The 21,044-nt window shown below is 34.2% G+C and overlaps 2 protein-coding genes and 1 long non-coding RNA gene across 4 annotated transcripts in view; 2 read left to right on the forward strand and 1 right to left on the reverse strand.

The window, feature by feature from the left end:
* The window catches only part of LOC109533326, a 256,565-nt gene extending 252,653 nt beyond the window's left edge, over positions 1-3,912 (forward strand). The window contains exon 6 of the mRNA XM_048661245.1: positions 1,124-3,912. Coding sequence (XP_048517202.1) covers positions 1,124-1,209 — 86 coding nt within the window. The 3' untranslated portion in view covers positions 1,210-3,912. The remainder of the gene's footprint in view (positions 1-1,123) is intronic.
* Positions 3,913-11,643: 7,731 nt separating this feature from the next.
* Positions 11,644-19,560, reverse strand: LOC109540683. Of its 2 annotated transcripts, XM_048670622.1 has the most exons (3): positions 19,275-19,560; positions 18,854-18,901; positions 11,644-12,307 (listed from the first exon to the last, which is right to left on the reverse strand). In XM_048670622.1, exons 1-3 carry the CDS (start codon positions 19,483-19,485, stop codon positions 12,156-12,158), a joined length of 411 nt encoding a protein of 136 aa, XP_048526579.1. In that variant the 5' UTR covers positions 19,486-19,560; the 3' UTR covers positions 11,644-12,155. The 2 variants fall into 2 exon arrangements, with proteins under 2 accessions (XP_048526579.1, XP_048526580.1); XM_048670623.1 differs by lacking the exon at positions 18,854-18,901 and having other exon boundaries at positions 19,275-19,559.
* Positions 16,960-17,900, forward strand: LOC109533327. The gene is made up of 2 exons (XR_002171512.2): positions 16,960-17,511; positions 17,588-17,900. It is a non-coding gene; the product is annotated as an uncharacterized LOC109533327 (long non-coding RNA).
* Positions 19,561-21,044: the final 1,484 nt, after the last annotated feature.

The following is a 21,044-nucleotide window of genomic DNA, read 5'->3' on the forward strand; positions in this document are numbered from 1 at the left end:
TGCCATTATGGGCGACGTGGGTCGGCTCTAGAGGTGCGGCTATCTCAAACATTGCATTTATGGCTTTGTTTGATAGCATGATGCCTCTAGCTCTAGTTTTTGGCATTGAAGTCCCCACTATGTATCGTTGGCCTGTCATCTGGGAAAAGTTTTCGAACATCCTCGGGACTCAACGTAGCGCTTACACTGACGTACTGACCCGACACTGATCGATCTCCAACTTCTCCATTTGGATGGCCACCATGGATTCCTCCAGTCGTATCGACGGTTTGACGATCTCGTGGTGCTTAACTGCGAATAGTGTGCCTCCGCCCCTGGTGGGCCTATCATCTCTGTGTATCTTGTGGTTCGGAAGTGTAAACCTTTCTCCAGGCTTCAGTAGTACTTATTCAACTGAGGATGCCGCTATATTTATACTATTCTGTGCGTATGGAAAATCGGGGCGGAGAAGTTCGATTCTTTTTCTGCTGAAAATCCACGAGTTATGAGTCCCAAAAAATTTCAACCGACAAATCTTTGATTGTTTACTTTAACAAACTGTAATTTTATTAAGCGACATAATGAATAAATAATAATTAGAGCGTATTTAAAGCCCTTATGATTATTGCTTCTCTTCGTCTAACTACGAGAGTCTCTGTGTGAGCATTTTAAATGAAAGTTTTTTTACCTACGATTACGGACGTTAGCACTAGCGAATTTTTGCTGGCAATATTGAAAAGTAAACTAATTCAAGGTATATTATAAAATTGTATTTATTATGTTTGCCGATTTTGCACCTGAATGCACGGTTTGCGTGCTTTGCGCTCTTCAAAGAAAAGTAATGGTTCAATTTATCAGCAAAACGGACGCGGCAGATTATTTTCCTGAATGATTTCTGGTCGGGCGCTTTATAATCTCGTTTCGATTTGCTGCAGAAATTTACTATGTAGTTGTTAAAGTACTGGCGTGTATGGAAATTATATATGCAATATTTACATTACTTGAAATTGTTATGATTTTATTTCCTTGGCTGGTTGACAATGAATTTCTTGAATTTTTTTACAGAGTAAACTGTATTTTGATAACGTTTTGAATAAAACAACTAAAATTTATTCATTCTTTTAATTAGGTGTTCTTGTTTCAGGTTCAACAGGATGCGCATCAATCGTGTCATTGTTGATAACAAAAATAATTATAATCGCTTGGTTCTGTATAAAAGGACTAATATAAGAGTTTCTGGGTAAGTGGAAGGAGAACTATGTGACATTATGAAAAGCCAAAGACTTTGCGTGTATCTATTTGGCTTTACTATAAATAGGGCGCTAGATAGGATAATTTAGGCTAGGTTAAATAACCTAAGTGTACATTCCTTGCTCACACATGTGTATATTATTTACAGAAATTCCTATATTTTCACCAGTCGAAATAAGACTGTAAGAAATTGTAAATTTGTTAGTTAAACATTCGGGTGGACTGCAACTATTCAAACATCCCTTTGACTAAACATCGAATTCAGCGAATACTACCTTAAAGGTAATCTTCATCATATATTAAATCGTTTAATCCCTTTGCGTCAACTAATGTCTGTTTGGCAAACTGCGATGTAGTTGAGAACAAAGTTGGGTCCATAAGGAGTGTAGGATATTTAATTTATCGATGCAACGGTTTCAAACGGCACTAAATCATATCCAATCTCACCGGTTTAATTGAACTTCGGGATTAATTATTAATATTTGAGGTATCATTAGTTGCTAGCTAGTAATTAAATATATGTGCCGATGTTTCGTACATTTCGTTCAATTGACTAGACATTGCCTTATTAAACTTCAAGTGCAATAAGAAAAGTCTTAATCTTAATCTTCCGCAAAGAGAAACGGTTCTCCAAAATTTACCTCAGTCCGGCTGCTTTCGCATTCTATCTGGCGCTTGTCCATGCATATTGTAGTTTATTGATTTAACCTGTCAGTCCCAGAGTAAAAAATGGGCTTTTATAACGCTTTTCAAGAGTTTTTATGGACCGATATATTTGTTGCATATAGATTGCTTATGCGCGTGCTGGGCAGCTGTTTTCTCAGGAAAATTACGCAGCTGGAATGCGAATAAGCCATCGCACGTAACTGAATCAGATCCAGGAGGGAAAAATGGAAAGTCGGTTTTCTTTGCCGTAATTACGAATTCCAGTAGTCTTGGAAATAATTCAAGGGCTTTTCAGTACTACTACAACATTCACCTTCCATTTTCCACACTTTGGAAAACTTACTATCGATATTGTAATTAATTAAAATAATACTATTTGAGATAGAGTAGAAGATTCAGTTTGATTTGATCTTTTATTGGGCCAGGGTTTTTTTTTATAGTCAATGAGGAGTTTTGGCTTGTTTTTTTATTGTTTGAAAATGTGGGTGTGCATATTAAAGTTTTACGAACTTATTGGAAGCAACGGTGCTTAATTTAACTTTATATTTCTGGGTGGATTTATGATGTCGGAATTTAACGTTTTCTAACAAGGAAATTACTTTGTTTTATTATTACTTGGCTGATTACCGAACAATTAAATCGGCTATTACATTACTATGGAGATTGAGGTACTTAGATTCAATTTGAGTTTTTTTAAACGTATGCGACATGTAAGCCTAAATTTTTCAAGAAAAAAACCTTTTTTTCACCTGGTAAAATATTCTGTTACTTCCTAATTTTTTTGTAAAGTTTTATTTGAGAATTATGAGCTTGTTTTGTTTTCCTTCTTTTTGGTTTTGCGTAGAGTTTCAGTTTAGAATTACTATTGGAAATTATCTGCTAGTTATGTTTTCTTTTTAACAAAAATATGTTGCCAATTTACATCGTTACATATACATTTTACCATAAACAAGTTATTTTATACTGAGTAGTTATTCTCTGATATTTTGAATGGTACAGAAAACTCTAATAGCATATTAATATGAGAAGTTTGCTGAAATGTCTCTGAAAATCAAATAAATCTCTTTTGATTACATATAACTCTAAACTATTAATTTTTTAACTAACTGCTCTCCAAAAAATTTAGGCTTTTGCAGCAATTGCTAGAATATGATGATATTTTCAGAATTATTATCATCCTCAACAATTAATATAATTTTTAATTTTCATTAATGGTTAGTGGCTTATGTTACGATAATTAAAAAAAAAACGAAAAGTTCTCCAATTTTTGCGCCTAGCTGCATACAAAATTGTTTCTTTAGAAAAGACCCATTTAGTTTTATTTACACGTTTCAGATATTTATCCTTTAACTCCTGTATGAGATCTATCTTCCTACCATTGTACAAAAAAAATATATTCAGAAACTGCGTTGAAAACCATTGAAACTATGAATGTTGTTTCACATAATGGGAAAAGGAAATGCTTTGATCATTATTAACAATTAACTTGATAACTTAGTGTACATACATAAGTGAAAATAAATAGGGATTTAGTTGATAAACCGATTAGCAAGATTTTTAAAGTTAATTTAATCTAAGAGAAATTGTTATTAGTCGATGGGCTGTGTCTAGAAAAATTTATTAACCGTGTTACTTCCTGATTTCTGAGTTACACTTCCTTAACATGTAGTTCTTGACTCCGAAGAAAATTTCCTGTTTGTTACACTGGATCCTTTAACAAATATAGCGTATAGGACATAATTTAAAAACTGTTATAAAGTCAATTAGTGATATATCTTGTTTAACCTTAATGGAGACGTTCAAGTAGCGAAAAATCTTGCTAGTCGAACATACGAAATCTATTTTTGTGTATAAATTTAAAAGAAAATCAATGTGATCGAAGTAAGATTTCTGGCTAAGATGTAAATAATGCCAAAGGTACTGTTAAAACCCTTCATTTTAGGATGTTAGAACTATGCTATGAAGATGCAAATTAAATTTTGTATACAGTTCACTTCATAGAACTTCATTTATACAATCGGGTTCTTTTTTCAATTGCTTGTGTCAAAATTTGAAAGCAGCAAGTCATTAATAAACTGCAAAAAAATCTAAATCATTAAACTACGCAATGGTACATTTTACTATAAAACGGAAGAAAAATGGAAAAAATAACCTGATCAATTTTTTCAAGATTTAGTCTATTAATAAATAGGTAAAACATACATACGGGCTTTAGCCATCATATATTTAAATATGTCCTTGTATACTTTTATCTATTAGCATATTTCACATATAGATGTAAATTCGTATAAAATAGGATGTAAATTTCGCTGTAATGGTAATTACGATTAATGTTAATATTACTGATTCCAAAATTTATCATCCGATATTTGAATTTATATTAATTTTTAATGATATTTAATGTATTTTATTATTTAATGAAAATAAAACGTTTTCACTGGAGCTGTGGAATTTCATTTGATTTTGTATCAATCACAGCCACAGCACTCATATAGAGATTAAAAGTGAAATTGGGAACAACATAATCGGACTTTCTTTGAAAATTGCGGAGGCTTTCCTGGGCTAGTTTGATAAACATATTGATTATCTAGCGGCCAAACTTGTGTTTTCCGTCTCGTTGAAGGATTCGACGCCATTTAGTGAGAAACCAAGGTAAGTTAATATTTGTATACAATATTAAGAGAGTCGACAACACCAAAAAGTAGGCTCTCACGGCCGGAGTTGAGTTGGAAACTGTTTAGTTGCCAGGGCGTTTAAAACGCAGTAGAAAATAGTTTCAGCTCGATGTTTCTCAACACAACTGATTCACATCTTCAAGTTACAATAAAAATGAATAACCTTAATATAAATCTAGATTTCTTACAGTCAGCAGCCACATATCAAAATCTCAATCTGAAGAAATTAGGCAGTAAATTATGCTGGCAACCTTCAGCCAGAAACAAACAAAACCCCGACAGTCTGACCGAGAAGGCGTCTGCATTTTGGCAGCTTTCCAAATATCCAGATCTGACCTATTTTGTATATTTTATGGCAAAGCCCGTTCTGATATTCTTTATTGGGAGTTTATTTGAGAATCGTGCCAAGCTGAGATTAGTCATTTATTATCTATGAGCACTGTTATCTGCGACTAAAGGATTCATTGGACTAGAAACTAAATTACATTTTTTCGTGTTATAAAATATTTTGTTTGATGAAAGGATTTTAGATTGTTGTGCCGATAACAAGTTTCTATTTAGTATTGAACTGCAATAAAGCTATTTTCATTTTGCATTTTACAGTTGAAACCTCCAACTTTGTTTTCACTCTGATAGTCATGTTTCAATTCAACAAGGGCAAAAAACACGGTTGCAGAATTTTGATTTTTGGTCGAAACATACATAAGAGGTTTAACTTTTTTTTGAACAAACTTAAATTTTCCAAAATACCTCGTATTCTACATCATTTTCATCGGACAGAAACATGGAATGCAACGAGCTAATTAAAAGACACCGGGACCTTTCCAGTTTCCAAATAATCGACATTTTATGTCTATTTTGAATAGTTTTTGAGCGGTCGCAATCTTCAACATAGGATATCTTCCTTATTATGAACCCACAAAGTTCATATTCGATATTGGGCAGATTCTTAGGTCGGAAACAATCCAATAAATACAAAAACACGGTTGCGAAATTTTGATTTTTGGTCGAAATTTTCATAAGGGGGACCAAGTGATCGATTTTTGAAAAAATATCAAGTTTCTCAAAATTCCTCGAATTTTACATCACTTTCATCGGAAAGAGACAGTGAATGCAACGAGCTCTTTAAAATACACCGGGGCCTTTCCAATTCCCAAATAGTCAACATTTTCTGTCTGTTTTGAGCAGACAGACGGTATCTTCCTTATCATTACAAAGTTTTGTTTGGTTTAATTGATTTAGCTTCTAAATGTATTATTCATTTTATTAATTGTTTATTGACTCTCAACTTTCAACCCATGTTGAAGGCAATAATTGCTCTCTATTGGAATCCTTTGGAATAATATTTTGATGGCAAACAATTTTCAACAAATTTGGATTTTTCATGCTAAGCAAATTTGAAGAAGCCCGGGGCCGTTTAAAAGCCCGCACTTTAACACAATTCGAAGCGCACAAAACGGTAAATGGATACTGGTATCGACAGGTTTCTCAAACATTCAGCCAACGCAGGCAACTAGTGTGAAGATAACGACGTTTCAAGTGCACAGCGAGGAAAACTAAAAGACGAATCGACACAAAACTTCACAGGACGAATTTAATCTGGCAACTCGCATGTTTGTGGATTTCCAAGTAGTGTATTGATATTCCCGACAGATCGCAGGACCCGACTCATTAGAGAGAAGAGAGCAGTTCGTCCATGTTTCTCACAAAGGATAACGAAGCTGCTATAAAGCCTTCTTTGATAATGGAAACGGGATTAGTTTATAATTTCGTTACCTTCGCTGCGGTAAGCCGGTGCCAGCCGTGAAATTTTTATTCTCGCTGAATTTAAAATTACCTGCTAAATTGGTTGTCGGAAATTCTTCTCAGAAAACTCAATGGAATTGAAAAAAAGACCGTTTATCGAATCGTTAAATAGTTGATAATTGCACTCTTCAGCGGTTTGTTAAATCGCAAATCATCGACTACGGTTATTGCTTAGCGAGTTTTCTAGGGATGTATAAATGGGCTCTTACATGATGGATGAGGTTCTCTATCATAAGTTAGGTGGTTTATTTTCCTGTTTTTTGAGAAAGTTGTTTAAGACGAACTGCGCAAATCAATGAAATTTTAGTGTAAACTTAATGAATCAAATTTGAGATCCACTACAGTTTCTCTTGTCGATATGAAAACTTAATTTCCCAATAACTGAAACCCTATCAACACTGGCTTTAAAATACGTCCAAATATATCCACTTGAAGTTATGTGAGCTCAGCTTCTCTTGCGACGAGCGATTAAGTGAGTAACAGTCGGCGGTCAGCTTCATTTTCCGATTGTCGGGGTTAGTTTCTTTCATTTTAGGGATCAAAGCAAATATAGACGTTACGTTTATACCATCGATCATTTCAGCTGGAGAGATCGACTTGTCAATTTGCAAGAGATATTTGTGCCCGCAAAATAATGCTGTTCAATGCGATTTTAAAAATACGTTGTTTTTCGTTGGTTATACGTCGCTTGTTATTCTTGAGGGTGTGGATTTATTTTTTTAATAATTTTCTATTATTTATCTTGGAATATTGAATGAAAATAGAGCAAGAGGAGTTTCAAAATGGGGGTTTTTGGAAATGTTTGCTTCAATGTCTTGTAAATTGAAAATGAAACGTAAATTTGAAAATTTGCATATATATATGCCTATATCGATGATTATGTCACAATTAATCCTAAATTTGAGCAAAGTTGAACGCTAACATTACGACCGTTCCTAATTTTAGGATTAATTCATGTCAATTGTTTATATTATTTTATAGTTAACTGCAGTAATAAATTAACTTAACTCTTGCACGTTTTGGTGCAGGAGGACATGAGGCTTCATTGAGTACTAGACTCGATAAATCAATTAAACGAACTGTACCAATAAATAATAAACTATGAAAAATTGACCAATTTCCGTACATGCCCCAGGCATGCATCCACGTTGTATCTTTAAAACTTGAATTGAGGTCATTGTCGACTTTATTAGCGGCCTTCAAGAATCGCGACCAGCCCATTTCGTAAGCGAGGATTTTTTGTTGTTATTTTTTCCTTTTATGTTCCTTCTATAGTACATTTTCCTCACTATGAAACGAAAATTAATTTTGCATAATATTTCCGGTGCTCAGTAGAAAAAAGAACGAGGAAAGCCTCTGAAGGGGAAGTGAGAATCGTCTCGAATAAATAACCTTTTTCACTTCGTTGCGCGAATTTGCAGTCATACTTCAAGTTCTAATAACAACCCGAATTTTCTTGTTGCTTTGATCGATTTAATTCCCTGGCAGCTCATAAAATTAGCTCATTATAAACACTTATAAAAGACCGAAAGTTTGGTTTAATGTGCACCATTATCGATTGTCCGCCGCCCTGGGAGTTCCTTCTATATTCAATTACCTAATTACGAAGTTTTATCAAGTTTTGGAAGTAATTTTAAATGTTTTAAAAAGATATTATTCAATTAGGGGACTTGTGGAGTGACTAGTGACTTCAACGACGAAATCCATTAATTACACGAAGTAGGAAAAGCCATTATACCAGTTTTTGAATATATTCATATTTTGCACGAGCAAAATTTTAAATTCTTTTTTAAAATTAGCGTGAAATTCTGATGCAGTTTGCTTGTAATTTTGCCAAAGTTTAAACAGAATTTTAATTAAATACTCCACGATGCACATAGCTGGAGATGAAGCAGCCATCATACTCTCGCGTTTTTATGGAAAACGTAACTTTGATTTACAGACGGTTGGCGCAGAGTTTTGTATGCTGTTACTGCATGATGAACTACTCGATGTTGAAAACGACATTTGGACCCAAGGTGGATTTAATTTTGCCCAAAATAAATTCCCCAAACCCACGTAACTCAGAGCGATTTCATTAATTTCCGACTGACGGTAACATATATTATTGGTGGAGACAGAATTTAAACCGTTTCTTAACGTTGGTCAGCCAATATTTCGACTTTATAGGGAGTTTTTCCATTTTGGGTCGAAGGCGGGTCTTTTAATAGCCCGTAACTGTCCCAGGTCATAGATTTATAAATCGAAGGGTATTTTCTGTATAAAAATGTGAGCTTCAGATTCCTTCAGATTTATTGAAAGCTCTTTTGACCAACAGGAAGCCATTGAAGTTAATTAAATTAACTAAAGCACAGATAGAGTAGAATAAATGTCGTTTCTTTATGGTTGTTGTGATTATTCTTCTAGCTCGATAACAAACGATCGCGGTGTTTCAAGTCAAAGACAACTTTTTCGGCGAGAATTAAAAAGCGCTCTTCAATTTGCCTCATTAAAGTCAAGGTAATCCTGGATAGAAACGTTTTAATACTCTTGTACTTAGGTAAAAAATAACTTTTGGAAATGCAATGGTAAATAATGGATTTCAATAACATCGGAATTACTAAACAGCGACCCAACTACCTGAAATATAAATAATAAAACAGCTGGAAAATTGGGCCAAATTACCTGTATTTGACGAAACGTAGTTGTTTTGCTTTAGTAATACGCTAATAGATTTGACACAATTCTTTGGCCTGCGATATTTCCATATTAACGCGTAATTTGTAGGCAAATGTAAATGATTCTTTGGGGAAAACCTCATCAATCCAAAAAGGAATTGCTACTAAACCCGCATTTAAATTGTTTTGCTTTACTGGAGGAGAAAAAGCACATCGAAAAGGGGCAATACAAAGGCAGAACAAGAGCCCGGACCGATGCGGCTGTTCTAAAGTCTCGTTAGGCAAAGCTCCCGACAAAGTGAGAAAGCTTCTTTATTTCAGCCTATTTATTGCCTTACTTCCATGCATTCTCGTTCCTTTACCTTCGGTGAGCCAGAAAATACTATGCAAAATTAATTTCGGCCTGATATTGCGGAAAACTAGTTTAGTAAATAGAGTGGAGAAAGGCTATTCGCGAATAATTTTCGCTGTTTTTTAAAAGCCCCAAAGGCTTTGTTATTTGGCATTTTTCGCAATTATCGGTTCAACGGCCAAGACCACCTTTTTGTTATAAAATAATTTATTGCATCAAGTAGGGCCGGTGTGGAGGCAACAATTCGTTTCTCCTTTTCGTAACGTTTAGAAAAACGCCATTAATTTTTCCGAGTTGTCGTCGAAATGCGTGGCATTTTCGCTAAATAAATGGAACGGAATGTAAGTGGGGAAAACCGACACGATTAGGGGTTCAATGATAACAAGGTTGGTCGCCGACTGAAGGGGAACAAAGACCGAGGTTGCGGAGATAGAGCAGTTCTTGTTATAGCCGTGCATTGTTTTGTTGATAAATGAATCTTTCTGTTGATTTAGATTAAGTCGTCAAGAACGACTAAAAAGTTGGTGAACGTTCCCTGATTTAAGACAGTCCGAGTTCACATAGAAAACTTAGTTTTATCGCTCTGCGTGAAAGCTAGACCTAGCGGTAAGTGGGGTTTGCTGAATGTATGGGTTTTAGATAAAAGCTCTGAAAGTTAGGGCGGGAATGGGTTTCGGATAGTAATCTAGGCCAAAAAATTAACTTTCGCAAATAATGTTGGCACAATTATATTCCTTTCCTGAAAGGGGACAAAAAGACTTAATCTGCCAATATATTTCTAAACCCCCTATTAATTTGGATAAAAAGATGTAATTGATGCGAATGGTATGACCTATGATTGCCGTTAAGAGCCTTTCAGTTGTCCCTTTACTTATAAACAAATGGTTCCTGGGTTAGTTTGGGTTAGTTTATGTTCCTCGTTCCTGCACCTTTTTTAAGCATCTTTATCATTTCAACTGAACATTTTGGTTCTATATACAGTTGCCCCTCGTCTGAATAAAAAGTAAAAAATACTTGCTCTTATTTTACAATGGGACCTATTTTGAATAATAGTGAAACATTGCTAGTATTTTAGCTGTTATTGCAGCCGAGAAGTTTCGCGTATCCTTTTTCACTATTTAAACAGCTAGTCGAAACAACGGGTATAACATTGGAACTGGGGCATTTTTGGCAGTCACCATAATGCAGTTTGAACTTGCGTTAAAACCAATGAAGAAAACTAAGAGTTTTCGGTCTCCAACTAAATCGCTTCCAAATTGTATTGATCAGAAAGACTTACTGTTTTCCACTTTTAAGTTGTGTGGTTATTCTGCACCGTTTGTAGCGATGGGTGGTTGACTTACTCTGATGACCTCTGTGTTTGTCCATGACGATTGTACGTGATATATTTTGTACTGTTTTATTATATTTTTTATTTTTTACCATTGTTGACTGTACTGTACTACTGTATTTGGTTTTGTTTTCTTTACTCGCTTTGTCCATTAATTTTGTGAATTTTTCCGTGGCAATAAAGCATATTTTGATTTGATTTGATTTGATTTGATTACTTAAAGGCAAAACTATACATTTTTGGATAGCGTGTAAAAAGCACAAACTCGTTAACAATTTCCACAAAGGAGTTTTTACATCACACATGTAGAAAAGTTAATTGGAAATATTTTAAAGCGTTAGTTCCCCATTTGCTTCCTCTCTTAGTAGGTTTTAAGTTTTCCTTGACAAGAATGCAGAAAACTAAGAGTTTTAGTGCTGCAATTAAATCGCTTTCAAATTATATTGTTCAGATAGACTTACTTAAAGGAAAAAACTGCTTCTGTTCGACATAAATCTTACACTTTCCTCGATAATTTCCTCATCCTAATGCTTATCAGTCCTATTAAACCGCGATTTGTTTAACGGTTAATCCACTGGGAGGAATTTAAGCAAAAAATTGTGTGCAAAAGTTCGCTTCCTAAATAAGAGCTAATTGACTCTCTTTAGCTATCTTTTGAAATTCTAAGTAGACCACCTTGTATACAACAGAGATAGCGAAAGATATGAAAAGAGAATTGCAGCATAAAAGGAAACAAAGGCGGCAGACTTGGTCCCAAGAGAACGCGACGTGAACCTAGAAATAATATATTAGATGGCAGAAAGAGCTTGCTTTTGTAAAGAAATTTCGAACAAAAGATTTAATAACACTTAAATTTTAGCGACAAATATGTTGCCAACCGGATATTTTATTATTTCTTTTGCTCGGCTCGTAATGAAACAGATTAAATTACTTTCATGCGTTTTATTTTGACAGTGAAAACGTGTTCAGAGTTTGCACAGTTGCAGTCACAGTTATTTCCCATTCAATCCTCTACATGCCCGGGCACTAATTAATTAAAAGTCCTAAACGATCTAGCCTTGCAAAAGAATCAAAGCGATTAAACAAAGTAAGTACAAATAATAACCAACCATTGGAACATGTATAAAATATGTAAAACCAAATGATATAAACCCTGGGTATCAGAAGACACATTCCTTTGGACCTCAAGAGCAAAACCTACATAGAAATGAACTTTAGATAATTGGTCCGGAAACAAAGTAATTAATTGACTGTATGTAAAATTGTCATTAATTTATAAATATTCTTCGCAATTGGCAGATGCAGCAATGTCTCCAAGTTGATATTTAAATAATCTTTTCAAACATTGTCTAAACAGCCTAAGCAGGACACAATCGGTGATAAGTCGACACAAATGCAGCTGTTTGCATTTTTGCTGTTCAAACTGTATTTGTTGTTAATTAACTTGTCCAAGATAGATTCTGATCAATTTCTCCTGAATTCTTTCCATTCAGGGTAGGCTGGTTCTTGCCTGGTATTCCCTCAAGTATGGACTCCATCGCTTCATCGGTCTGACTGCTACAGCCCCTTCGGGATTTCTTGTGTGCGTATTCTGAAAAATTTACCCAAGATTAATTCAGTATGTGGAGACGTTTGTTTATTTCTCTAACTCAGATGCTAATCTGCTCTGATTGGCATGTTGCTCATATATTTACGCATATTTCTCGAAAAAATTGGTTGAAAGCATTGTTTTATAAGGTCGGTTTTTCGTTACACGTCCGATGTTTCTGTTGCGCCAGATTCTATTTTTTAAACAATCTGCCACTTTTGTTATTAAGCACGTGATTTATGTCCCGAGTCATCCGAATGTTCTTTCTTCTTAGACAACTTTTCCTTCCTACTTCGAGCTTCAAATTAAATAGTAACTTTTGCCGTTGTCGCCAATGTGATTTAGGATGCAGATATTTGAAATGTTTGTTATTGGTCAAGTTAGTAGTTCTTTATCTGCTTAAGGCAGGATGGATTCTTCTTTACTGGATCTGTCACATTGTATTTATTGGCCGTTCTTTAGTTTTTCCCCAATTCATCCGAATTGAACAAGAGAATGCTTGAGGATCTTTCACTCTTGTTGAAACTTGATTAGCTGTGTATGTGTTCTACAATTATAGTAATATAACTTTACGCTGTAATACTTAAATGATTTCCATTTTTTCCGGTAGTCGTGGAATATGTTGTTTATATAAAGTTAATTTCTGTATTAATAATAACATAAAATGCTTGAAAAACTTCGAATAAACATTTCGTCTACAAGATTAGTTGATGCTGAAGCAATGGTCGGAAATTTAACAGTCTACAGGGTGATTCAAAATTGGCACCATTTTTTTTACGGGTACATAGGGGCCCACTTAGAGAGTAGGAGGAAAATATTGAAATTTTTTTTTCGAAAATTTCAAGAAGATATGAACAGTTGAAAATCGAATTTCAACTTTGTTATTAAGGATTATTTTGAAGGTGTTCCATGTTTAATTGGTAGTATATTGGAATACTTAAGCATTCAAAAAGAAAAATTACGATGTTTGCTTCAAATTACGAAAATTTTTGATATTAAAAAAGTTTTCCTCTGCAATTTTTTGATGGACAGTCAAAGCGGCAGTGATGTTTTTTGTCATCAACAGATAGTTACAGGTGGATAGCCCCTGTCAATAATAACAATAATTTGTCAAACTGTGACTTACTTTTAATTTCTTTTTACGAATTTGCGGATATGCGATTAGTTCAGGAGAAGTGCTACAGTAACATAGCAGAAGCTGAAAGAACTTACGCCAACAAAGGGCGAGGAGAGTGGTGCCAGAAAGATAGTGGACGACAATCGATGTTCGGGTTCCAGACACAGAGGAACAAGTATTGGACGTAATTGCAGAAGGGCCTTTCAGGGGCACTCAGAACACAATAACTGACACTTTCCCAAGCACCAAATAAATACCGGCTACATTCCTCCCAAGTATGTAAGATCACATTAAACCAATGGATTAGTGAACAGCGGTTTAAATTGAGCAGGGTTAATTAACTGAATACGAGATGCTGCTCGAGAAGAGTGCATACATAATAAGGTGATTATACAGGCATTGGTTTGGTTTGGAGTTACAGACTTAAATGTACGTTTTTGTAATTTGTAAACAAATTTATAGTTCGAGGTTATGAGTTTCGAAATAAGTTGCGTCAACGGTTCCTGTTGAATTTACCGTTTATCTTATTGTCACTTTCTCTATTTATTCATGGTAACCGGAGTTTTAAGTAATTACGAAGCAACAGGTATTTATGTAATGTTAATTAGGCAGATTACCTTGAAAAACATTGTTGCCGTTTTCATATATAGCTTTTTGCAAATTTATCAGTTTTTAATAACAATTATTTTTTTTCACTACTTTTTCTGTACTTCTAAAACCCCGCCAAACAACACCTCCAGATCAATGACGCCAATTTTGAATCCCCTGTATATCCACTGATTCATTATTGAGGTAGAAAATTAGTTGTTCATAATCACAGGAAAAGGTAAATCCAAACTAAAGAAAATTACCCAGCTAGGTTGGTTCACCCTACAACTTTTTCTTGATTGCTGAAAATAGCCAAGATTGGATTTTCCCTAATAGAAGCTGTTCCTGTTAGATTGTTAGGCAATCTACTTTTTACTCTCAATCTCTTTAATTGTTTAAGTTTTTCTGAACTTTTCTCGCATTCGGAATTGAATTAAATTTCGGTTTCTTTCCGAAGCAATTAAGAAATTGTTCCATCGACCGGATTGTGCTAAATGGAAGAGATTTCATTCTTGTTTTGCGCTTCTGTTGCGTTTATTTCGTAGTACGATTTGGAATTTGCACGTCGAAGCAGACAATAAATTGCGCTTTGCATGTAGCCGAGTTGGTAAATTTTAAAATACTAACTCAAATAGTGAAACAAAATGCTCCCAGAGGACGCTCGGGTAGATAAAAAAAGGCTGCAATATGTATTAGTGATAAGAAAGTATGAAAAATTCGTTCCTGGGGACGACATATTTCAGATGAACTGAGCCAGAAGGTTTGAATAATGAAACCGCACTGGGTGGTATTTGAATGTAAGTCAAATATTTCTTTTGCCAGTTTATTACGAGAAGCTGAGAAATGGGACTGTGTTTGGCTTACGGCCCTCTATGCAAAGACACCACTTGAAATTTTTAAATGTTTAGAACAACAGTAAATATCTGAGATCGAGGTATTTTTTGTAAACTTCAATAAAAATATTTTTTGCTTTCAATTAGTAAGAAAAATATAGTTTTGACAAATAATCTTAGAAATGTGGCCATTCAAAAGAAGTCTGGTGGATCAACCAGATCTGCTTCTTATAATTGATGCCTTGTAAGTTGTTATTTTCTACCCGGATATGTTTAACAACCGAACCAACAGGCTGGCAGGATTTATGATTTTTCTAATTATACACACTAAGCTTTAGCAATGAATGTGCTTGTTAAAGTGAATAGTATTTTCCATGTACCAATTATCGTCGCAACAAACATAATTTTAGTTATATTTTTTAATCAATTAGTACTCTTTAAAATAAGCCTCAAAGTGATCTTAAACACAATCCTAATAAATCTGGTGGGAGTGAACTTTTTTGTTTATATTTTTCTTTTTATTAAGAGCATATATTCGGTGCTGATTTTAAGTCCAGTGAGAAAGTTGTGTCATAAACTCATATTTCATCGATTTTTCTAAATAAGTTTGAATATTGAATCAAATACCTTCATTACCATAGCACAATTGAAGATTTTAGTGATTAAATAATTCAACGAATAATTGTGTTTAGTTGCAAGCTAGTTCAAACTAGCACAATTACTAATTTGCTTCTGGGCCTTTTACATTAAATATACGTATAGTCACTTGATTATCATTTATTAGCTATAATTTTAATTGGTTTATCGTGTAGCAGCTCCTCACATCAGTAGTTCCACTAAATTTAAACCACCACCAACTAAATACATGTAATAAAATATGGAACTCGCCTGCTATTAAAACAGAACATTCAGTAGCTTTCGTCTTTATACAGGGTGATTTAAAATTGGCGTCATTCCTCTGGAGGTGTTGTCTGGCAGTGTTTTAGGAGTACAGAAAAAATAATAAAAAAATAAATTTTTATTAAAAACTGAGAAATTTGCTAAAAACTATATTAGAAAAACGACAACAATATTTTTCAAGTTAATCTGCCTAATTAACATTACATAGATACCTGTTACTTCGTAATTATTTAAAACTCCGGTAACCATGGATAAATAGAGAGTGACAGAGTGCCAATAAGACAATGGATAAACGGTAAATTCAACAGGAATCTTAGAATGACGGAACATATTTCGAAGCTCATAACCTCGAATTATTAATTTGTTTACAAATTACGAAAACATGCATTTGAGTCTGTAACTCCATCAAGTGCCTGTGTAATCACCTTAGTATGCACTCTTTTCGAACAGCTTCTAGGATTCGGATAATTAATTCCTGCTTAATTTATACCGGTGTTCAGTTATTCATTGGTTTAATGTGTATCTTCCATGCGCTTTAGGAATGTAGCTGATATTTATATGGAGCCTGGGAAAGTGTCAGTTATTGTGCAATGTTTTGTGTGTCCCTGAAAAGTTCTTCTGCAATTATGTCCAATACTTGTTTCTCTGTGTCTTGAACCCGAATATCAATTGTCGTCCACTATCTTCCTAGAACCACCTTCCTCGCTCTGTGTCGGCGTGAGTTCCTCCAGCTTCTGCTATGTTACTGTAGCATTTCCCCTGAACTAATCGCATATCCGCAAATTCGTGAAATAAAATTTGGAGTAAGTTACAGTTTCACAAATTATTGTTATTATTGACAAGGGCAATCCACTTGTAACTATCTGTTAATGACAAAAAACATCAAGGCCGCTCAGAGTTTTCATCGAAAAAGTAAAGAAGAGAACTTTTTTAATTTCAAGAATTTTCGTAACTTGAAGCAAAGATCGCAATTTTTCTTTTTAAATGCTTAAGTATTATTCCAACATGCTTTCAATTAAATATGGAACACTTTCAAAACAATGCTTAATGACAAAGATGAAATTCGATTTTCAACTGTTAATATCTTCTAGAAATTATTGAAAAAAATGTTTCAATATTTTTCTCCTACTTTTCAAGTGAGCCCCTATTACCCCTTAAAAGGAATGACGCCAACTTTGAATCACCCTGTATAGACTAAAGATTAAAAAATATATTACGGATTTAAAATGCAACATAATTTATATATTCTATCCTTCTTTCAGCAACAAAAGAAATTGAACTTCCATTAATTCATATTTTATTGCAATCAATTTTTTGGATTTAATTAATTAGAAAGAGTAGACCGTTTAAGAGATCCACCAGTTTTCATAATATTTATTAAATAAAGATTTTCGCATTAATTTGATTCAAAACACAGTCACCAATGTAACTTATTCAGATGCAGACCTATTTTTATCAACTTGAGTCACCAGATCATAAATCTAGTCAAACAATTACCATTGAAAAACCAGATATACGCTTTACCGTAAGTGTATAAAAACAAAACTCCTTCTATTTTAACGACATCCTCAGTCATATTTTTCTGGTTCCTTGTGACATTGTGCAGTATTCGAACGGCGGCATGAAAGATGCAACTTTTACATTAATTTTATTGTGTTTAGTGCTAATTATTAAGCATTTTAATGAGGTCGCATGTACACAACTGGAAGAAACTGGTAGCTTGAAGCAAGAAAATCACACAGTAGTTCAAATTACATCAACTACTCATGGTAAGATTTCTATTGAATGCCAATTTTTAGTTGGGTCGAATTTGTAAACAAATAAAGATAATAATATGTTTTTTAGGTTCCTTTAAAGTTTCGTCGCTGACAGATACGCAAATTAATAGCTGCCCAGAACCAAATCAACTACGGGACATCAATGGAAACTGTCGAGATGTTGCTAACTAGTTGCATGGGTTCGCATATGAGAATGGTGTGTAAAACTACAGGAATATTATCAAAGCAGAATAGAATAAAACGACGTTTCTTCGCATCGAATCGCCTGCTCTTAAAGCGGCGTTAATTTAACCAATTGCAGCCCTAATTCTATTCCAAGTCCTGCGTAAGCACGCAGTTCACTTTAGGAAAACATTTAAAATAAAGACAAAGCAGACCTATAGCGATATTCAGTCATTCTCACAACCCATGGCCCCTATAATTGCTTGACGGGCCCGACTTCGTACAATCCCTTTTGTGCTTGAGCTCTATTATTATCCGATGTTCCCGTAGCTTTTGAGGTAAATGTTGCCGCAATGGGTCCCATCAAACTTGTAAATTTCTAAAAATCGATATTTTCTTCATTGGAGCTCAGTGGAAACATCCTACTGTTTCGCATGCATATTCAATACACAAGTCCTGATTCCAAAGCAAAACCTTTTTAAAAACAGAGCCGTTAACAAAATATTTTGCCTTTTAAACTACGTCAAAGCCCAAACAAGCTTCATCTGAACTTAGGATTTCGGAGCGAAATCTCGGTTATTTTTTTAAGCAAATTAGTCCATCCGACAGTTCTTGCTTTGCCAAAGGAAAAAATTGAGGCAACACGGAAAGCAAGCTTATTTGCCTGCTAAAGCAGAAAGGTCAATTTGAATATAAATGGAAATATATATTATAAACTGACATACTGACTTGGAAAAGTTATTTACTTAGTTTCGCATTAGTTTGTTGCTCCAAAATCATATTACGTAATAAAATTGACAATGGTGGCAATGGTGCTATTTAAGATAATGATAAAATATAAAAATTTAATTTGGAATGAAAAACCTAAACCTAAATTAGGCGATGGATAAAACTTTCCAGAAGGATTAATAAACCGCCTTGAATGACGAAGTGTACTATCATTTTTATTAGTGTGCAATTGCGTGGTAAATAACTGCTTATTTGCTAAAATATTCACATACTTGCAAATAAAAAAACTGCAATTGTTTGTTTATTGATTTGGAATAATTATTGCAGCTGCAAACACTCGCATTGAATCTAAGCTTGTGAATTACATGGATTAACAAAAGTATGAATTTTTTAAACTAAGCCGGATCTCGGCATTTTCCATTCTGGTCTCTTTGCTGGTTACCTGCACAGGGGTTATCTTTTACGAAAGCGATGGAGACCAACGTGTATCCTGGAAATGGACGAAACGCATTCTGCATTATAACGATTTTTATAACTAGCATACATTTTTTAATTTTTAAATTTCTATTTGTTTGAAAAATAAGTGAAAGTACAGATTTCAACCCTAATGATCTCAACTAAATAACGTAAGCAGATTATCTTAAGTAGAAGAATTTTAGAAAAAAGCCAGCGAAGTTAAAATGAATAGAAAAACAATTGAAGTTTAAGACATTTTAAAATATTAGAGCTTGCAAAATAGAAATAAACCTGGCCTGGTCAAAAAGAGTGTTTTGTGTCTTAAGCCACAAAGAATTTTTTTTTACACGTACATATAGAATAAACACTTGGTCTTGGAAACTCAAAATGCGCTAAAAATTGAATACCTGCTTCGCTATGACTGGTAGAGTTGATTTGCCTCGAATCATCGCTAACCAATGAAGTGGCAAGTACCGGCTTCTTCGGAAATTCTAATTTATCACTTTCCTGAGCAGCTACACTGCCAAGTGAAGGCTTTACTTCGGACTTTAGTCCACGTCCATCCGAAACGACGAATAGAAAGCACGAAAAAATTATTGCAAAATTGAAAGTTTTCATTTTGATTGAGCAGCACGAAACAAACACAACGAAATGCCCAGAATAGCAATGAGGACGTTAATCGGTCCTATCGGTTGAAAACCTGAAACCATCAACTGGTTCTGCAAGGTTAATAAACTTATGCAATACAGGTTCTTTTCATGGGATGCAATAGGGAATAATTGCATTTAAGTCATCAGACTGCTTGCATGAAGATAATTTTTGAAAAAGGTTTGTTCCGTTTTCGCATAATCGACGCTACTCTATGTTTTAAACTGCCTTCAAACCAGCACTTCTCCGTTGTTTTTAAATAATACTTACAAACCCTTTTCATTTAGTATTCAATCTAACCGAAGCATAATCCTACATATCATGCTTGCTACTTGACACCGAAATGGAGTTTTCCTTATATCGCATTACGTGCAATTGTAGAATATGTGATTTTACTTTTTCATAGCAATTTTGTTTGGAATCGTCATTCATAAACCGGCTACTGTCTGAACTACAGCACATGTTTTTGGAGATAGAAGTACTCCAAAATGGTATCTGCTTCAGAATCTCTAAATTTACAACTTCAACCCGTTCTACCAACTTATCTCGTTTTGTCTGTCGATCCAACGAAACAATAGTGATGGATTGCGCGTTATTCAAAGTAGTTTTGAATAGATCCTATTTTTTAACATAAATTTATTTTGACAAATATGAGCTCAGCAAACATGTATGTAAAATTGTCGCTTTTGATCAACATTTTTGAAAGGGGTGCGACACTTATTTATTGACTTCCATAGCCACCTTACAAAATGTAGCAACTTTTTGAAATTTTTAAATAAAATAAATTATACTTTGACAACGGTTGATTTCACAACTTAAAGTGTAAATGCAAATTTCTAACTTTGTAAATTGTTTATCTAATGATGTATTAATATACAGGTACATTTGAAAAACAAAAGATATATTGCGTTAAAAAGTTTCAGATTGAAGTCTTTGATTGACTCTGTGGTTGAGTTCATATCGCATGAATTTTTTCCAAACGCAGAGCAAATGTTTAGTTTCTTACGAGCAACGAACGAAGTAAGTGGTAAGTTCTTACTGCTTTGATCCTGGTGTCTAACCGGGATATATATAGAGTGATTTGGTGCCAATAAAGTGGAGTTTTGAGGATTGGAGGATTAATCGGAAAAAAATTGTGGATGGAGCACCAGCTTGCAGAAAACTGGTAAGTTTCTCTTCTCTATCTGTAAATCTCTTAGCTCGAACTGATTTTAGGTTTACCAAAAGAAATTGATGTTTTATGCATTCTTTATATTTCTCTCTTTGCTTTGCTCATTTTCAAGTAAATTCGCTTTAGATTTTCGGCTGTTTTTTTTTCATTTTCTTCTTTCTTTCCAGGTGGCACGAGGCAGCTTTGGGTAAGTTTGGCATTACTTTGTCCCCGGTTGCCATGTAGGTGTAGAACTTTTAGTCTCATATTGTTGATTTGTATTTTATGATATTGTTGCGTGTCATATTTATTCGACGAGAAACGACGAGGGAGATTCTGGATTCTGTATTGGGTTTTTCAATGTTTTTAATTTATTTTT

This window comes from Dendroctonus ponderosae, unplaced genomic scaffold (genome assembly GCF_020466585.1).
Source record: "Dendroctonus ponderosae isolate FM_Combo_2020 unplaced genomic scaffold, Dpon_F_20191213v2 Dpon_F_20191213_1, whole genome shotgun sequence".
NCBI classification, from domain to species: domain Eukaryota; kingdom Metazoa; phylum Arthropoda; class Insecta; order Coleoptera; family Curculionidae; genus Dendroctonus; species Dendroctonus ponderosae.